This window comes from Pagrus major, chromosome 2 (genome assembly GCF_040436345.1).
Source record: "Pagrus major chromosome 2, Pma_NU_1.0".
NCBI lineage: Eukaryota > Metazoa > Chordata > Actinopteri > Spariformes > Sparidae > Pagrus > Pagrus major.
The window spans coordinates 28,926,075-28,944,322 of NC_133216.1; the positions used below are offsets into that span (position 1 = coordinate 28,926,075).

Sequence of the window (18,248 nt, forward strand, 5' to 3'; positions counted from 1 at the left end):
AACTGACACAGCACTATGTATCACCAGGTGTCCATGCATGTGCTCTTGTGTGTGTGTGTGTGTGTGTGTGTGTGTGTGTGTGTGTGTGTGTGTGTGTGTGTGCGTGTGCGTGTGTGTGTGTGTGCGGCAGTATTAGTATAACTCCCAGATATTAGGCTCTGTCATGTTCGGTAAATAGCCATTCATCACGCATGCCTTTCTCTGTGATGCTGCCCACAAGATCCAATCCATTAGCCATACACTGCATACACTGTGTCCACTCAGAATGTATGTGTGTGTGTGTGTGTGTGTGTGTGTGTGTGTGTGTGTGTGTGCGTGTGTGTGTGTGTGTGTGAGTGTGTGTGTGTGTGTGCGTGTTTGCGTGTTTGCGTGTGTGCATGTATCATAATTTATTATGATGCTTAAGGAGTTGTGACATATGATCAAGTGCATGTGCATTTGAAAGAGAGAAGGGAAACCGTTGACAAGAGGGAGTCTTCACATTTTGAGCAGCAATTCATAATATTTACATTATTATATGACATGTATATATCATCATCATAATCATATAAGATAAGATAGGAAAAGATAAGACTTTATTAATCCCTCAGCGGAGAAATTCAGCTCGCAGAGAGAAAACAACAAAAATAGAATAATATAAAGATGACGTGAAAAAGTAATAATAATAATAATGAGACTATATACACTATTTACATTTTACTTACAGATACATCCAAGGAGGACAGAATAATTGCTCCCATAGCTGTAATACACATATGGCGTGTAGCAGTGTACTTTAGAAAAGCATATAAAAATAAATAAAAATTGCCTGGAGACAATCTGATTGCACAGGATACAAGCATGAATATATGGAAGCAATTAATATGTGCTCATGCTTGAAGAGCATGAGGTGCTCAAAGTGACCGTTTCATAGAATCAGAATGTCTGTAATTGTGTGTGTGTGTGTGTGTGTGTGTGTGTGTGTGTGTGTGTGTGTGTGTGTGTGTGCGCGTGTGTGTGTGTGTAACAAGGCAGGGGATTGATGGATGATATGTTGAATTGACAATGACACCGCACAGAGACACACTATCCACTTTGGAAAGCCCAGTCCTCTCTGCAATGCACTTGTCATCACTGCAACTGTTGGCATGGGGAGAATGTAGGCAGACATGAGCTGCATGCCGTCACCAGCCGCTTCTTTTCACCTGTTGTAGATAATGTGTAAAGATTCCCCAACAGTGACAGAAACTTCATTAGGCAAAAATGTGCAGTTAAGAATCTTTTTTTTAAATCAAAGAAGACCTGAGTTAGTCTGCAGAGCAACTGAACGCGATTAGGAAAGTACAAGTTGCTATATGGTTACAAAATGTTCAACACTCATCCTTTTTTGGCTTTCCTTTTTGGCTACGATTACCAAAATCTATTCAGTCCAGTCAAGTTACAGAACTGCCTCGTCATGGTCCTATGGGACCCTTCAGTTGCAACATAATTGTGGCAATGTTTTCCTCAAACTTTATTCCATACAAGGAGTTATTATTCAGCTGGATTTGACAGTTTCATCATTCCAATGACACTGTTTACCCCAAACTTAAGACACTAGGATTGCATTCAAACTGGGTTCTCTAAATTTGAACAACCTTTATTTTATGTAAGCTAAAAACAAATATCTGTATCAATCTATGATGTGTATAGATGCCAGCAGAGATTGTGTTTGAACCTACCTATGATCCAACATCAGCCAGACTACCTCCAGATGTGGTGTAAATGGGGTCTTACAGGCATGACACACTGGTTGTGTGAGCAATGTGCGTGCATGGAGGAACATCTTGCTTTTTATCCATGCGTCCATGTTAACAGGTTAGACGAGCCACACTGTCGGCGTGACTAGTGCGTCTCATGTGCGTGTCAAGGGAGCTCAAGATTCAAAGTCTTGTCTATTTTTACTGCGACACGTGCGCGGTTTTCGGCAAAAATACACCTAATAAAATTACCTGTAGACAGTCACATCATCATGCTGCTGCAGCAGCTATGCTGCCTGTGTGGACACACGCACGTTAGTGAGCTGCAGCAGCTCAGCAACGATTGTTTTTGTTGATCATGATCACAAATTTCGTGTCCTGTTTTTTATGATTAAAAAGGAAAAAATGCTCCTTTTGTCTGGGGCAGCTGGAGGGGTGTGTTGGTGTGTGTGTTTGATTGACAGCAGCTGGCAGGCTGAGCTCCAGCAGGGGAAGGAGAGAAGAAGTAAACAAACTTGCACTGTAGCCTACATGTGTTGTTAGTGGTAATGAAAAGTAAAGACCATATCAGCATCTAAATGAACCGAAGTGACATTTTCAGGTACATTTATGTGCTGTTTAATGTGCTGCACCTGAGCAGCTAATTAGCTATTTGGCCTCCAATTCGCATACTGGACAACAGAATTGCTTCCCGTAACCCCACTCTTGAACCTGCAAGAGTTTAAATTCCTAACCAACGTTTGCATTCAATGTTCAATATGTTGCTCCAGGCCCATCATTGCAACTAAACCAATCACATGTTTGTAATGTCATAGCTTTGCAACTCAGAAAAAAGTGAAAGTGAAAAATATGTACATGGAAGAAGTTATCCTTTATAACACAGTATATTAACCATCTTTTCCTAAACCTAACTCGAGTAGTTTTGTTACATAAATAAAACTGCATCATAAATAGAAAAAAGACAAAACAAAGTAGACAATAAAAGGTACCTATCCAGACACAACAGCCTGCTCTGAACATGGACTTTGTCACATTTGGTGAACTGCAGTGATGTCTTGGAGCAATATTAATTATGATTATTATGATGATTGTTCATGATGATTGTATAATTATGATGGAGGAACAAATCATGATCCGATCACGGATCCTCTTTTGATACCATGTGTAAAGGGAGTGTTAAGGGAGACAAGGAGTTGGATCACACAAACGTTGCTTGAATCCCAGAACACTGCAGTGATAGACAAACATTTCTTTACTGCACCACTCATAGACCCTTTGGCCTGCATTCTTTCTGTCATACCACCTTTTTCCCCATAAACCACAATACCCTAACCCACTCACCACTCATCAACCATTCCCTCATGATTTGTATTACCATCTCTCACAGTCTGAGACTTCTACAACGCATCTCTCTGTTAACCTGTAAACACTACATTTCTTAATTATTTCTTTAGTTTTTCTTTCTCTCTTCCCCTCTTTGTTACTTATTCCTTTATTCTTATCTACATGAAGCACTCCCATAAGGCAAGGGAAAGCTTATTAAAGACATCAGTGCTGAAGTTTGCTATTCTCAGAAGAGATAACAGAGATCAATTTTCACAGATCGCCTTCACAGCTTTCAGCTTCAAGTTCACTGCGCCTAGCCACTGAAAACACACACACACGTGCAAGGGCTTGAAAACTCACACTGGGACAGGATCCAAAAAACAATTTATTACTCAGGCTCTCTGTCTAAAGGCCTGCGATATCGCCTACGGGCTACATGTAGTCAGCAGAAGTAAAGGAGAATGCAAACAGCTAAAATATTTTGTGTGTCTGTCTCAGAGTTTTTGCCTCATGACATGAATGCCTGTATATGCTGTGAATCCAGATTGTTGGCTTTTCTGTTGAAAATGTATAAATAATTATATACCTTCATAAAAATACATCAAATATATAGAAAAGACTTTGGGATGTATTATTTATATTTGGCAGCTGTTTGTAATGTGATAGCTTGTTATTCCTTTAAAATCGCCAGAGAGGATCAGCTGATCCCACTGTAGTATAAGTGTGTGTGTGTGTGTGTGTGTGTGTGTGTGTGTGTGTGTGTGTGTGTGTGTGTGTGTGTGTGTGTGTGTGTGTGTTTCCTCAGTTTGACGAGACAGAGGACATAAATTCTGTCTGTCCCTCTGTAATAGTATAAAGTTATACATCCATTTGGCCTGACACAAGCTAAGTTATGGTGATTGCCACACCTCTCCATGCCCAACTGATGCTCAGCTCTCTGCTCCTGTCTGCATTGAGCCATCCAAAGCCATGAGTCACCCAGGGACATCGTCTCCCCAAGGGATGACTATCACCAATCAATCCTACAACTTTAGCCGACAAACAACTCAAGACAAAGTGGGGGGAAATGTGCCCAAAGAGACCCTATTTTGTCTTTCTCTGCTGTTGTAATCGCGGATTCAATTTCCTATCTCTCTCTGACTTACAGCCCTCCCCATCTTATTTCTATTTTTATCGACAGGTGACCTGTAACTGGTTGGAGAGAGGGAGGAGAGGAGAACAAATGGAAAGAGAGCAGAGAGGAAGACGATGAGAGAGAGAGCAGTACCCATGAGATCCCTCATGCACAATGGGAGGCCCTCCCTTTGCCGGCTTTTGATTTGAAAAGAATAAAGGGGACTTTGCCTAAAGAGGGCTAACGGGAATTTGACATCACTTCAGTGTTTTGCCCTGTAGTGGGAGTTTGTTCTTTTGTCTCAGAAGTAGTCATGATTATACATTAAACATATAAATAACTCCTCTTTTATCCCATTCTCTCTACATCCTTCTGCTACTTCATACCAAGTGACAGATACTTCATACCAAGTGACAGACCAGTGCCATGGAGAAGACATACTCACTTACTGCTCACTATGATGAATTTCAGGAAGTAAAATATGGCGGACGCTATAGCAGTGATATCCTTAGCAATGGCATGACCCTTCACCTAGGGGGCAGTCTAGACCGTCACATGGGGCGTACAAGGGGAGGGACCTGGTCCAATGGTCGTAACCGAGATCTAAGTAGCACCAGCAGCAGTGGAGGGCTTCCTCGATGGAGTCGGAGGGAGATCTGCCTCCTCTCAGCACTGGTCTTTGCAGCAGGCATGTGCGTCATCTTGGGCAGCATGCTGGCACTCAAGTACATTTCCCTGGATGCCCAGCAGGACCCACAGTGCCGACAGGACTGCCAGCGAAAGCGCTCCCTGTTGCGGGCAGCACGCTTTGTTCAGGCCAACATTGACCCAACCATCCAGCCCTGCCAGGACTTTTACACCTTCGCCTGTGGTGGATGGCTAAGGCGCCACGGCATCCCCGAGGACAAGCTCAGCTATGGCATCATCACCGCCATAGGAGAGCACAATGAGGAGAAACTACAGCGCCTCCTGCTGGAGCCCATAAGAAGGCGTGGGCCTGACTCAGCAGAGCGCAAGGTCAAGGAGTTCTATCGATCATGCGTCAACATCCAAGAGATCGACAAGCTGGGTTCTGACCCCATGACGGAGGTGATAGACAGCTGTGGGGGGTGGGACCTAGTGGGGGCTCCTCCCGCTGCTGCTGGTTGGGAGAGAGAGGATGCACCGCAGAGGCCGGACTTCAATGAGCTATTGTATAGGACCCAGGGGGTATACAGCACTGCAGTCTTCTTCTCTCTCACTGTCAACGTGGATGACAAAAACTCCTCCAGGAACGCAATCAGGGTGAGTAAAAGGATGTTGGGAAACTGAGTGCATATTTGTGAAAGCATCGCTTGTGTGTTCTGTTTCCTCTGAAACAGCACAGTCACAGGACACGGGCACATTCTGTTAGGTGCCTTATCAGTTCCTCAAATTAGAGTGAATGAACTTGAGCATGGAGTTTCCTAACCCTTAACGGTGGGAACACATCTGTGATCAGATTCTAAATTTGAAGACGAAATTCGAAGATGTCACCTTGGGCTTGAATTGACAAGCATTTTTTGACATCTTTTGACATTTTATAGTGTAAGAGAATAATCAATGAATCGTAAAAATATGAATCAATGATGAAAATAATCATGAGCAGCAGCCCCACAACTGTATCTCACAAACCTTCAGCATTTGGACTTTCAGCCACATATACAACCACCTGAATCATCACATGATTGAAATTCTCTATGTTGGCAATGTGCTGGCACCTGAACAAAGTCCATTTGCTTGACAGAAGGATGAGAGATATGGATGAAAGCTCCAGAAAAAGCTGATTGGTAAAGCTTGAAGATCACGAGAATGTTTGAACGTGGAGGAAAAGTCTTGTTCAGCTTTTATAGACTGGGGTTTGTAACATCTGGTCTGATGCAAAGCTATGCTAAAACATACCAACTAACTCTTAATTTCCAATATTGTCACTGGCCTTTGAAAACATGTATCTCCAAGTTGTCTTTTCAAGCTTTTCACAAGTAGAGAAAAGAGCCCTGTGTTCAGCTTTGAGACGATTCATTTTTCAGATAATCAAATGAGCTTTAAAGTGGTTTGTTAGGATTAAGCAGTAGAATTTTCTAAAAGCCGTGAAGGAATACTTAATCCTTTAGTCTATATCCAAAGCTCAAAATCAACACACTTGGAGATGCATGGTTTGAATTAAACAGCAGCGATTTTAGGTTTGAGTAATATTTCTTGGCTAATATCTGAGATTCAAAAAAAGATTTTTTAAAAATCAGTAAGACACAAAGAATGACTCTGTGTGGGCATTATTTGTATGTTATAAATAATTCATTTGTATAGCTTGCAGTGTGTTGAGTGGCTTTTAAATGTTGGCATTATTACAGATTATTGAAATATTAACCAGTCCTTCGAATATGCATCTGCTGAGGGCTTGGCAATGCATATGTGACTACACACCAGAGGAAATGTAATTAGTGCATGAGCTTTGACTGTGTGTGTGTGTGTGTGTGTGTGTGTGTGTGTGTGTGTATGTGTGTGTGTGTGTGTGTGTGTGTGTGTGTGTGTGTGTGTGTGTGTGTGTGTGTGTGTGCAGGTTGATCAGGAGGGGCTCACGCTGCCTGAGAGAAGCCTCTACCTAGGAGAGGACGAGGACAGTGTGAAGGTAAACATGCTTCCTTACCTCCTTCTTATACGCCACTCTCTGTCATCACCCTCCATCCTGTAATATCTCCTTTTCTCCTCCCTTCCCTCTTTTCCTTTTCCCCTTTAGTCCACCCACTTATCTAATACTTCCCTTTCTCTTCCTTCTTCCCATCACAATTTTCTTCCTGTATTCCTCTATCCCCCCTTGTCGTTTGCCTCCATCCATTCTCGTCCTCCCACCTTTTAGCCCTCCTACATCACGTTTGCCTTCCTTCACTTGTTCTTTTGTTAGGCTTCTTCTTATCTCCCCCTCCTACTGTCCTGCTTTCCTCCCTCCTTGTCCTCCTCCTCCTCTGTCCTATTGACTCGTCTCTCACTCCTCTTCATCAATCCACCTGTTTTCCTCTGTCACCCGCTGTGCTTTTGTTATCCTGTCCACTTTGCCACATGTCACACCCGTCACCGCCCATTACTGATGATGTCGCAGCTCCTCCTGTCTATTAGTGCTGATGTCATTGTGCTTCTCAGATCCTGGCGGCATACAAGGCCCTGATGGAGCGCTTGCTGAGCATGCTGGGAGCTCATGACCCCACACAGAAGTCCAAGGAGATTATACAGCTGGAGACCCGTCTGGCCAATGTGAGCTGATTGCATGTACATGTGTATGCTCATATGAATGCGTGTGTGTGTGTGTGTGTGTGTGTGTGTGTGTGTGTGTGTGTGTGTGTGTGTGTGTGTGCGCGCGCGCGTGCGTGTGTGTGTATGCAGTGTTGAGTAAAATCTCCTCTCTCTCCAGATCACTGTGGCAGAATATGATGACCAAAGAAAGGACATCAGCACCATGTATAACCGTATCACCCTCAGGCAGCTACAGCGCATCGCTCCAAGTGTGAGTGCTGCACACACACACACACACACACACACACACACACATACAGCACATAAAAATACACATCATTTAAAACCTAGTGTGTGTGCACATGCATCTTGGGTAGAAGCAGACGTGATGGATTAAGATTTGAACTCCAACTGAGCATTTTAAGTAGTGTGGCGAGTGTGTGAGCGCACAAGGGGAAGGTGTGTGTGGATAGAGGGAGTGGTGAAGCGCTACACACACACACACACACACAGTGTGGCCTAAGTGACTCACAAAAGCTGTCCGCGCTGCAGGGGTAGAACGGGTGGTAGAGGGATGGAACAAAAGAGGGGAGAAGGAAAAGAAGAAAATGAGGAGACATTGGGGGGTATTGGAAATGATGGAGGAAGGGGAGAGGAGAGGGAAAGACGCTAGAGATACAAGCAGGGAGCAGAAGGTGGGGGCTCTCTTCTGAAGCAGCAGGAACACTGACAGAGAATTCTCAAGATGTTTCATGGTCGAGGGAGGGATGGATGGGGAAGGGAGGGAAGGAGGAGAAATGGAATCTGGGCTGTGTTCTGAGAGGCAGAGAGAGTTTGAGTTTCTTGGCCAAGAAAACGACACACAAGGAAACAGACAGCGTGAACGTGAGTGGGAATAAAAAGGAGTGTGAGAGACCGTTGAAAGAAAAAAGTGAGGCATGGACTGGGGCAGATTAGAGGATAGAGATTGAAGCAGGAAAACTGAATGCTGTTAAATGACTTTATTACCACACCGCTGTTTACTTGCTTTAACTTGGATTGGGAGTCCAAATGGGGTAAAATGTTTGAGCTCTGTCACTCAAAATTTAAATTCACTGTAAGAATCTAGTTACAATAACAAGGATTCTGGCACGCAAGTACCTAGCCACCAAAAATATACCATTTCCAAAAAGTAAAGAAATTCCAAAAAATGAAATTGTTAAATTTACAGTAGGATAGATCTCTGTTGAAGATTTAAGGCAGCTTGTCCCAATATTTTCATCTTTTGTTACCCTTTAAGCAAAATTGATCTTTTGTTGAATTTTTAAGCCTGGGCAGGTAAAAGTTCTGTGAGACATATCGGCCCAGTCGACATGATAAAATGTTGGCAGTTTCACACATCTGCAAAGCACTGATACATTCAAATTTGTACGTGTCATAGGCCTATGCACCATGTTGACATTTCAGTGCACAGTGGACACACTAGTTAAAATTGGAAATTGAACCTAAAGAAACATAAAGTTGCAACTTAAGAAATGTAAGGTTTCAACATATGCCTGGTTTGCAGAAATTTACATTTTCTGGCAATTGGGTTGGAAATATTGGGGTCCCAGTCCCCCTAATTGACATGTATGGCCTAAAAATCTAATTAAAAACATTAAACACATTATTTTCTCTATATCTATAAAGATAAGATCTATGCAGAAAATGCAACTAAAAGTGAACAGACAGCTAAGTTAATCTGCCAGGCATGGATACTGCCACTTTTTAGCAGTCACCATTGGTTCTACACGCTTGGAAGGTGAGGAAGAGTGGAGGGGTTTCCAGTTGGTTTTAGCTGCAACCATACTGCAAGAAGACACCAAATCCTACACACTGGTTCTTTAATCATCTTCAGTCTTTTGAGTGTTCACAAAAGTTATCTTTTGACAACAGGGATCATGCCTTTGCTTGATTCTGTTTGTATCATATTGTTTCAGTATTTTTTACGCCCACTGCTGCTGTGTGCCTCTGTAACCTGGCATTGTTATATTGCCTACTGTCAGCAGCAAGCTCTGAGCCTTTTTATGCATCAGGTCAAGGTCTATTAATGGATCAGGTCTTGAACTACAGAAAGACCTGATTGTGATCAGGTCACAGTAAGGCGTTGTACTGAACCCCTTAAATTCAGTATACCAGGTTGTTTCTGGTACTGAACATTTGAAAGACTCTAGCATGAAGTAGCCTATGTTTAGGCTGGTTAAACAATCCCTCATTTAACTATTCAAAATAATAATAACAATAATAATACTAATAATAATAAAAACTAGTGAAGCATCTGAAAAAATTAGCCCCAGTAGCTGTAAGGTGATCTTGGGAAGGTTGTGAGTTGGGAGTTAACTTTTTTTGGAAGGGGGTAAATGAATCACTCTTTATGACTCTCACACTGTATCACTCCTCCGCTCACCATAGCTTCACTGGAAACGCTTGCTGGACAGAATCTTCCACGACAACTTCTCAGAGGATGAAGAGATCGTGGTGCTCGCCACTGATTACATACAGAAAGTCTCTGACATCATCAAGACCACTTCAAAGAGGTAAGGAAGGGTGAAAACGGGTGACTGGGTGGGGGGTGGAGGGTTTTGAAAGGGTAGAGCGGGGAGAAGGACGAGGGCGCTGAGGTGTATGGAAAATCGATGAAATTAGACGCAGGAATTTTTTGAGACGGTACTTTTTGAGCATGAGTAAGCGCTTTTGTTTGAAGTTGTTTTGTGTGTGTGTGCATTGCCTTTGGATAAGGGATGTCAGTATAGTTTGGGCTACTACGCAGTGTCATGAGGTGTATAGATTGGTTTTTGAGTGGCGCTGTGCATGTATTTGTGTGTGTATTTGTGCATGTTTGTGTGTGTGGTGAGTCACTCCTGGGTGAACTTCCAGCTCTGCTGCAGCTGATTATTATTGATCTACACCTACACTTTTCTACCACCTGCAGAGTCAGACAGACGCACATGGACGGACACACACACACACACACACACACACACACATACACACACAAGAACGCACTTTCTTTCCCCTTCCTCTTCTTGACAGACTCCAGGGGAGGCCTTAGAGGGCTGCTGTACGTCAGGGTGTGTGTCACAGTAACTGACAGCTCGCCAATAGTCACTGTGCTCTACACACAAATACACAACAGCAGTCAGCCCTTATGCATGGCTGACTGGCCAGATGACTGGCTGGCGGGTGGATTACTTGCTTGTCATTTATGTCTGAGACTGGATATATGTCTGTCTGTCTGTCCGTCCGTCCGTCCGTCCGTCTGTCTGTCTAGCAGCATAACCTATTCAGACATTTTGGGAATTTCATAACTCACTGGTTCATGACAGAGCTGAAACAGTGTACCAAAACGGTCCTCACAACAGCAAATCTCCTCCAGTTTGTTAACATGGACCCAAGTGCCTGGACAGCCACCTGTCCTTCAATCCTTCGATGGGGCTTTTCCACTACCACTTTTAGCCGTGCCGAGGAGATTAATGCCATGCTGATTTGCGTTTCCATTCCCACTTTCATTGCGAATGGTGAATCCAGAATGGTGTCAAAGTGCGTCCACCCAACCTCCAAGCGGGCTGCAGTGACGTCTAGTGGCAAGTCCCCTTCTCCTCAACCAAGCATGTGTTGTGGTACTCAACTCATATCTGGGGGACTAGAGAGAAAGATTTAAGTAACGTACAGTAGGTATGTTTGTGACTGAAGTAACAGAAGCAACATAGTGATTTATCCCAAACCATGATGATTTAACCTAATCAAGTACTTTTCTAGCCCAAACCTGTTGAGAAATGGAGATGCAAATCCCTGCCATGCTGGGCTGACACGCTAAGTCGATCCAAGTCATGCCAAGCCAACACATGTGTATGAAAAAGCCCCAAAGGTTGACCAGTCACTGCCCCAGTGCTCAGGACGGAATCAGAAAGACTGTGGCATATCCAGCAGTTAAAACCAAACTTTTCGTAAAAGAGTGTTGCATACAGCTGTCTGAAGGAGGGTGTCCTGCCTACAAAAAAGAACAGGATTAGAGCAAAGCTGTGCTTGGATGTGGGTTTACCAGCAGTCCTCCATGCACAACAAGCACCGGTGTGACACTTACATATTGTATAACAGCATCTATGGTAAATGTCCATTGTCTGAATGTCCACTGGGATCATGCAGAATGGCTTCCTGCCCCCTGCTTTAACTCAATTTATGGCCTTATTTTTCGCTCTTTTTTCTTTCTCCATTTACATATTTATAGGAGACAAATAAATGTTATTCTTCACTTGAAATTTAGTATTTTCTACTGCTTACTTTTATCAGCTACAACAAAAGATAGGATCTTTCTTTTTGCAGTGATTTAGCTCAGCTCACATCAGTGTAAACATCTCTTCCATACCAAATTTTCTCCTCTCTGTTTTGGGTTTTTTGTGCTCCCATTTTTCCTTATCTCCTTTATCTGCTGTCCTGTGCTCACCCCTCTTTGTGAAATGTACTTTTTAATCAGAACACTCCAACGTGCATACTCATTGAGTTGGGGTCATATCATTAAGGGATTCATAATCCTCTTTGTAATAGTACAGCTACCCTCACCACAGTCACATCCATTAGCCCGGGTTCACTTCTCCTCAGGTCGCATGCTCTGTCTCTTCCCTTGTTGTTTACCAATCTTCTCTTTGAGTTGTCCGTCCATCCATCCCCCCTGATGGCTTTAGTAATAGATTTTACACTAAGTTTCAATCATCCTCTCTCCCTGTCTTTTGTTCCCCTCCACCTGTGTCTATCTGACATCCTGTCTTCTCTCCATTGTATCACATGTTCGCTCAGTCTCAACATATCTTTAACCTTTAGGTTAAAAAACAGTTTCAAGTTTCGAAGGGCATCTGGCATCACCTTTAGAGCTCTGACTGGACATGACACTTTGTCATCATGATGCTCTTGTTGCTCTGAGCAGAGCATGTGAGTTGAGCAGAGCATGAGCAAGCAGGTAGCGTGGGAGTGGGAGGAATTTGGATGGAGCATAGAGCGTCTTTTTTGAGAAGCTGGAGCGTCACCAGAGATACTACCCCTTACAGGAAAGAGTATACAGGTCTTTATTTTCCAGATTATTTCGGCTCCTTCTGAGCTGTACTTTTTCCTCTTTCCCTTGTTCTCTCTCTCTGCACCTTGCACTCCATGCAGTGACTGAACATTGTGTACGGAGATCATACCATCAGGTTAAAAGCAGGCGGAGGATGGACGGTCTACAGTTCTGAGGGACTATTGCTGCCATGCGCTGTATTCTCTCTGATTTACCCATATTTAATTTTTCTGCCTTCGCGCTGGTGATAGCTGATCATGTTTTCGGGTTGTCTGTCCTTACTGTACGTACCATTCTTGTGAATGTGATCTCAGAAATGTCTTAAGGGAATTTCTTCAAATTGGGACAAAATGTCTGGTCTAATAGGATAAAAAAGATATTTTACATACAAAATGTCAAAGGTCAACTTCACTGTGACATCATAATGTTCTGCAAAAAAAGTTCTGGCCATTATTCAACAGCTTAGGAACAGCAACTTAACTGGTGCGCAGAGGCAGACAAAAGAGTACCTGCATCTTGTGAAAAGTGTAGGTGTGCAAAAAAAAAGTCACAGTACACAAAAGAGTAAAAGGTAGTCGTGCCAATACTGCATGCCGCTAAGTACCGGCCCACTTCAAGTACTGCTTACAGTGAAGAGAAGAATAAGTTTAATTAATAATAAAGAGGAAAGATGTTATTTACATATGACTGAGATGCTCAGAAGACTGTGGGTCAAAATTGGATCCACCCATTCCCATAATGGTACCCCCTGGCCCCACATGCTTTATATTATGTCATATTCGTCCAAGTATATAATACATTAACATTGGTAGAGAACACTTTCCCTTTAAAAAAACATCATTTTGATTCACTATCATAATTTGGGCTTCATACCTCCTAATGCTAACTTTAATTCCTGGTGGGAATGGGTTTCTATACATTGACAGTGGGAGGCAGCACTTTAAACTTTTAAGATTTACCCCCTCTCTGACTTTTTTTTTTTTTTTTTTTTACCTTCTTAACAGTTTCTTCCTTCATTTTCATCCTCTCTTCACCAAACTCTCTCCTCTTCAGTCCCCTGCTCCCAAGCTCTCCATCTGTCTCCCTCTTCACCCTCGTAACATCTTTCCTTCTCAACTATGCATAACCCTCTTCCCCCATTTCTGCCTCAATCCCCGAACACCACTCTCCCTTCTCTCCATCTGCATCTCCTCTATTGTTTTCTATCCATCTCTTCGTCTGTTACTTCTCTACCTCCTTTCATCCTCCTCCACACCTGTTCCATTCTCTCACTCTTTTTCATCCCATCATTTTTTCTCTTTTTAATCTCTTTTCTTCCTCGCTTTCTCATTCTCATCTTCCTCCCACCTCCAGTCCATCTCCAGGTTCTGTCTCCCAGGTTCTTTATCGGGGGTTTAAACAAAGGTTGGCATTGCAGGTTCACACACGCACACACACACACACACACACACACACACACACACACACACACACACACACACACACACACACACAGGTATACTGGGGGTGTCGCTCATTAGCAAAGCTATGAGAACTGTGTTAAAAATGCCCCGGTTCCTCACATCAAGGGGTCTCTCCACCGGTGCCTGTTATTCGTGAGTCGCACAGCTTGTTGCAACACCCATACACACAAACACCATGAAACTGAAGTTTGCACTCACATTGGGATACGGGGAGTTTGAACCTGACTGAGCAAAATCCTGCAGAAAAAAAAATCCTTTTTTTACTCTTTTTTGGGGGGTAAAATGCCTGTATGCTTACTCTTCCTAGTAATTCACATCCTTTTCAATATCAGTAACAATATCCAAAACAAATTGCTGTTTTTTATAGAATTGTTTCCATTTATGAGACAGTGCTAACAAAGAATATGATCAAAGTAATATGACAAGACTAAGAATCTACAGCAATGTTAGAGACTCTGTACAGGCTCTGCTTTGGTACAGCGATACAGGGAAAAGCCAGTCAGGGAGAACATTTCGACTCGTATTCCAATACTACGGTTGTATATTAAACTGGGCCTATAATAACGTATAAGGAAGCATATAGTGCCATGTATAAACAAATCGGCAGAATTTGCAGCATGTCAGGCCTGAATGTACAATATATTGTTTTGAAACTTGGGATAGTAAGAGTAAGACTGATAACTGGCCAATGTGTTTCAATAAAACCTAGTTGGCTAACTAGTTTGCCATTACGGATGTTGTTGTTTTTTTGGCCTTTTCCATGGCTTGATTAGATAACAGGGTAACAGGAAATGGGATGATGGAGAGAGGGGAGATCACATGCAGCAAAGGGCTATAGGTCGCACTGCAGCAAGGACACAGCCTCCGCACATGGGGTGCTCGCTCTACTAATCGAGCTACCGGGGCAGGCCACTCTTCTCTCTTGTTTTTTGCAAATTTGTCCTAGCTTATACTATTTTGATTCATATTGATGTGTACTTTCAGACACATTTAAACTTTTGAAAAGAAAATCTAAATATTATCAAACATCATTATCATCGTTCTTAGTTGTTGTTCTTAGTCCTAGGCTGCTTGTCTCTGTCTGTTTTATTAATATGTGGTATTATTTTTATGTCTATATGTGTTGTATCGTGTGTTTTATGCCTCAAAAGCCTAAGCAGGGACAAGGACTGCAACTTAGCCATGGCTAGAAGTCCCAGATTGCATTTTATTTAAGATGTAACAATGCCTACATGTATTGTCCCTGTCAAATAAACTGAAAATACATAAATAAACAATAATTTGGTCCCCCAAAGTGGACCAAAGTCATTAGGATTCACCAGCTGGGCACCATGAGAATCTGTTCAAATAGTTGTCTCTAGAACTATAATGCCCAAATATCATAAAATAAAATGACATACAGAAATAACAACTAAATAACGTAATGGCAACCAAGCGAAGTGAACTCGTATTTGACAGTTTTGTCCAAGGTCCAATTTCCTTAAATCCACCATCTGTCTGCTCCATAAGCACAGCTTGAACTTTTGGCCAATTTCTTTTCTTGATGTGGGAAATGAAGAGTTGTTCTTTCTTATAGTACCAGTGCATGAGCTTGATAAAACAAGCATGATTAACAAAGCCACATGATTGCCCAGTCACTCATCCAGCTGAGCAAAGCATGCAGTCATCATGAAATGCCCTAAAAACAAAGAATGCCAGAGAGTTGCATGTCTATGTTCATATAAATCTCCTGCACATCTGACCACACAGAGAGTATGAGCCCTGCTGTAAACACACACACACACACACACACACACACAGACAAAGAGAGTGCCATTGTTTGGCTTCATGCAGAGGGAGTCAGGGGTTGTGGCAGAGGTGTTTGCCCATATCATTGTCCAGCAGAGCAGATGGCGAGGTTTGCTTCCTCTCAAGGCCACTAATGGACCACAGAAACTCTTTTGTACTCTTTCATACGCTGCAGGATTCTGACACCCACTCAAACACAAACACAGACTGACACACACATATACTGTCCAAGGGCACACATGAAGATATAACACAGTTGAAGAGGCTGCAACAGACTGACACTTGTATCAATGCAAAAAACAGAGGAGGAAAGCCTGGGTTCTTGTTAAAATGGAGCAATGGTGTGAAGTTTTACTCGAAGAGGTGAAAAGGTGACAGACAAGAGAAAAGCAGAGCTGCTTCGCTTCATCTGTCTGTGTTTCAGGATGACAGGGCGCATGATTAAAAATGAATGCATCATCCCTCCATCTACTGTCCTGCTTTCCTTCTTTTGACTTCCTTCATTTTTTGTCTCCTGTCGTCCCTCGTCTTCCTCACACCTTCCTTTTCATACTTTCTCCCACCCCTTGTTTTCTTTGTTGCGACTGTCTTCAACCAGATTTTACCTCCCTTCCTGTTAAAATCCCAGGTCTTCATCCTTCTTCCTCCTCCTTTCCTTTTACTAGCCGTCATTCTCCTTGTAAGGATCATTTCTTTTCTCCCCCTCTCTTCTTCATTCACAGTGATTTAAGGTTGCTATTGACAACTCCAGCTATCAATCTAAATCCCTCCATCCATTTCTCAATCCCCCCATCTGTGAGAATAAACACTCTCCATCGTTATAGGCATCTATTGACCAAGTCCTTCTCTTCATTGTTCTGTCTATCCACCCATCCAATGTTCGCACATTGATGGCTTTCCCTTTAGACAAGTGGACTGACAAGAACAGCGACTCCTCCATCTACTCATCCTCCATCCATCTTTCTTTTATTCTTTCTCCCTCCTTACTCTAGTGTGTGTGTGTGTGTGTGTGTGTGTGTGTGCGGTCCCCACACACTGCAATGACTGCAGCCAATCCCATTAGCCAGATGAGCAGGCCTCAATGAAGGGGAAAGCATAATGACAAAACCAGCGTCTCTCTCAAACACTCCCCCCTTGCCACTACTCTTTTTTTTCCCTCTATCTCTCAGTCGTGTGTGAATTGGGTGTGTGTTATTTTTACTGAGTGTTTGAGCTGCGCAATTTGAAGGCTAGCAGGAGAGTCCATCATTTCATGCTTGTTTATTCAGGTGTGTTTCAGCGTAAAATACAATGTGTGTTCACGAGTAATCCGAAGAAGTGAAACAGTCGCAGCTGGGGATTCTCTTCCTGCCGGAGCCACTGCTTTTCAAAATGTACACTCAGGTAGTTGTAAAGCATTTTCACATGAAGCCTGTCGCCAAATGGTGGATTTCATGGCGCTGTAGCTTGCAGCAGTGGAGGTTTGATTCCCAGCAGGGTCTTCTGAGCTGAAAATATATGCAGTCATGCTACAGTAAGGTGCTTTGGATAAAAGTCTTCCCCAATAAATGCGATTCGATGTTTGTAGTTTGCAGTTTGAAAGCTTGTGCGTGTAGTTTTACTGTGTCAATGTTCCATTATTCCACCTTCAATTTATCATTTAACAGATAAAATTATTAAACTCCAGTTTCCAGGTTATTGCAAGTTTGTAAAAAGAGGAGTCCCTCCCTCCTTCATTACCTGCAGGGTCATTACCTGTGGTAATGTGTTGATGAAGTGCACAGGGACAGTGTCTTTTCATCTCCGTAACTAGCGCCATTAAAATCCATTCAGCTAATGATCCTTCACTCAGTCCTTCGGTGATTAAGACCTACTGCTTGATCTGTACAGCACTCTCACCGACGGTCCCTCTGCTTTCATTTAGCACCGCTGTGATTCCATCACGGCACTAAGCACACACTGGCATATACAGTGCACATAATCATGTAGGGGAGAGTGGGGGGATTTGAGTCTGTAAGGGATTTTCATGGGAAGAAACAAACAAAGACAAACTAATCATTTGTTGCGTGTTTTTTAGAGTCCATGTTAGTCACCATGTGATGCAAAGTTTGGGTCCCATGTCAAAACAGTCATTCCAGGCAAGCTGTGCTTCTTCTTTAGCACAAGTATATCCCAACAGGGGAGCCCTAACCCTGTCAATCACATAGTCTCATGATATATCTAACATGACAAATCATAGCAACACAACACAGTTTATACCCACATCATCAGAAACAAGCAGGTGAGATATCTTCATTCATCCCATATGGAATGAGGGTATCTACAGAGTGTATCCGATACACCTCCCTTTGGAGAAGGGTTCTGTCCAAATCACCACCTCATATTCACTGCAGTAAACCACCATTCATTCCATGGTTGAGGAACAACCCAATCACCAGAATAAATGTACGTTTCTGCAAATTAGGGTTATGTTCAAACTTTATGTTTGATATGTTGATACTTAACATTAATTCAAATTTCTGATGGTTTAGACAAAAACTAACTAACTC

At 42.8% G+C, this 18,248-nt stretch overlaps 1 protein-coding gene across 1 annotated transcript in view; it reads left to right on the top strand.

The window, feature by feature from the left end:
* The first annotated feature begins 4,584 nt into the window (after window positions 1-4,584).
* The window catches only part of ecel1 (endothelin converting enzyme-like 1), a 40,959-nt gene continuing 27,295 nt past the window's right edge, over window positions 4,585-18,248 (top strand). The window contains exons 1-6 of the mRNA XM_073491664.1: window positions 4,585-4,651; window positions 4,709-5,442; window positions 6,737-6,805; window positions 7,315-7,425; window positions 7,583-7,675; window positions 9,835-9,959. Coding sequence (XP_073347765.1) covers window positions 4,585-4,651; window positions 4,709-5,442; window positions 6,737-6,805; window positions 7,315-7,425; window positions 7,583-7,675; window positions 9,835-9,959 — 1,199 coding nt within the window. The remainder of the gene's footprint in view (window positions 4,652-4,708; window positions 5,443-6,736; window positions 6,806-7,314; window positions 7,426-7,582; window positions 7,676-9,834; window positions 9,960-18,248) is intronic.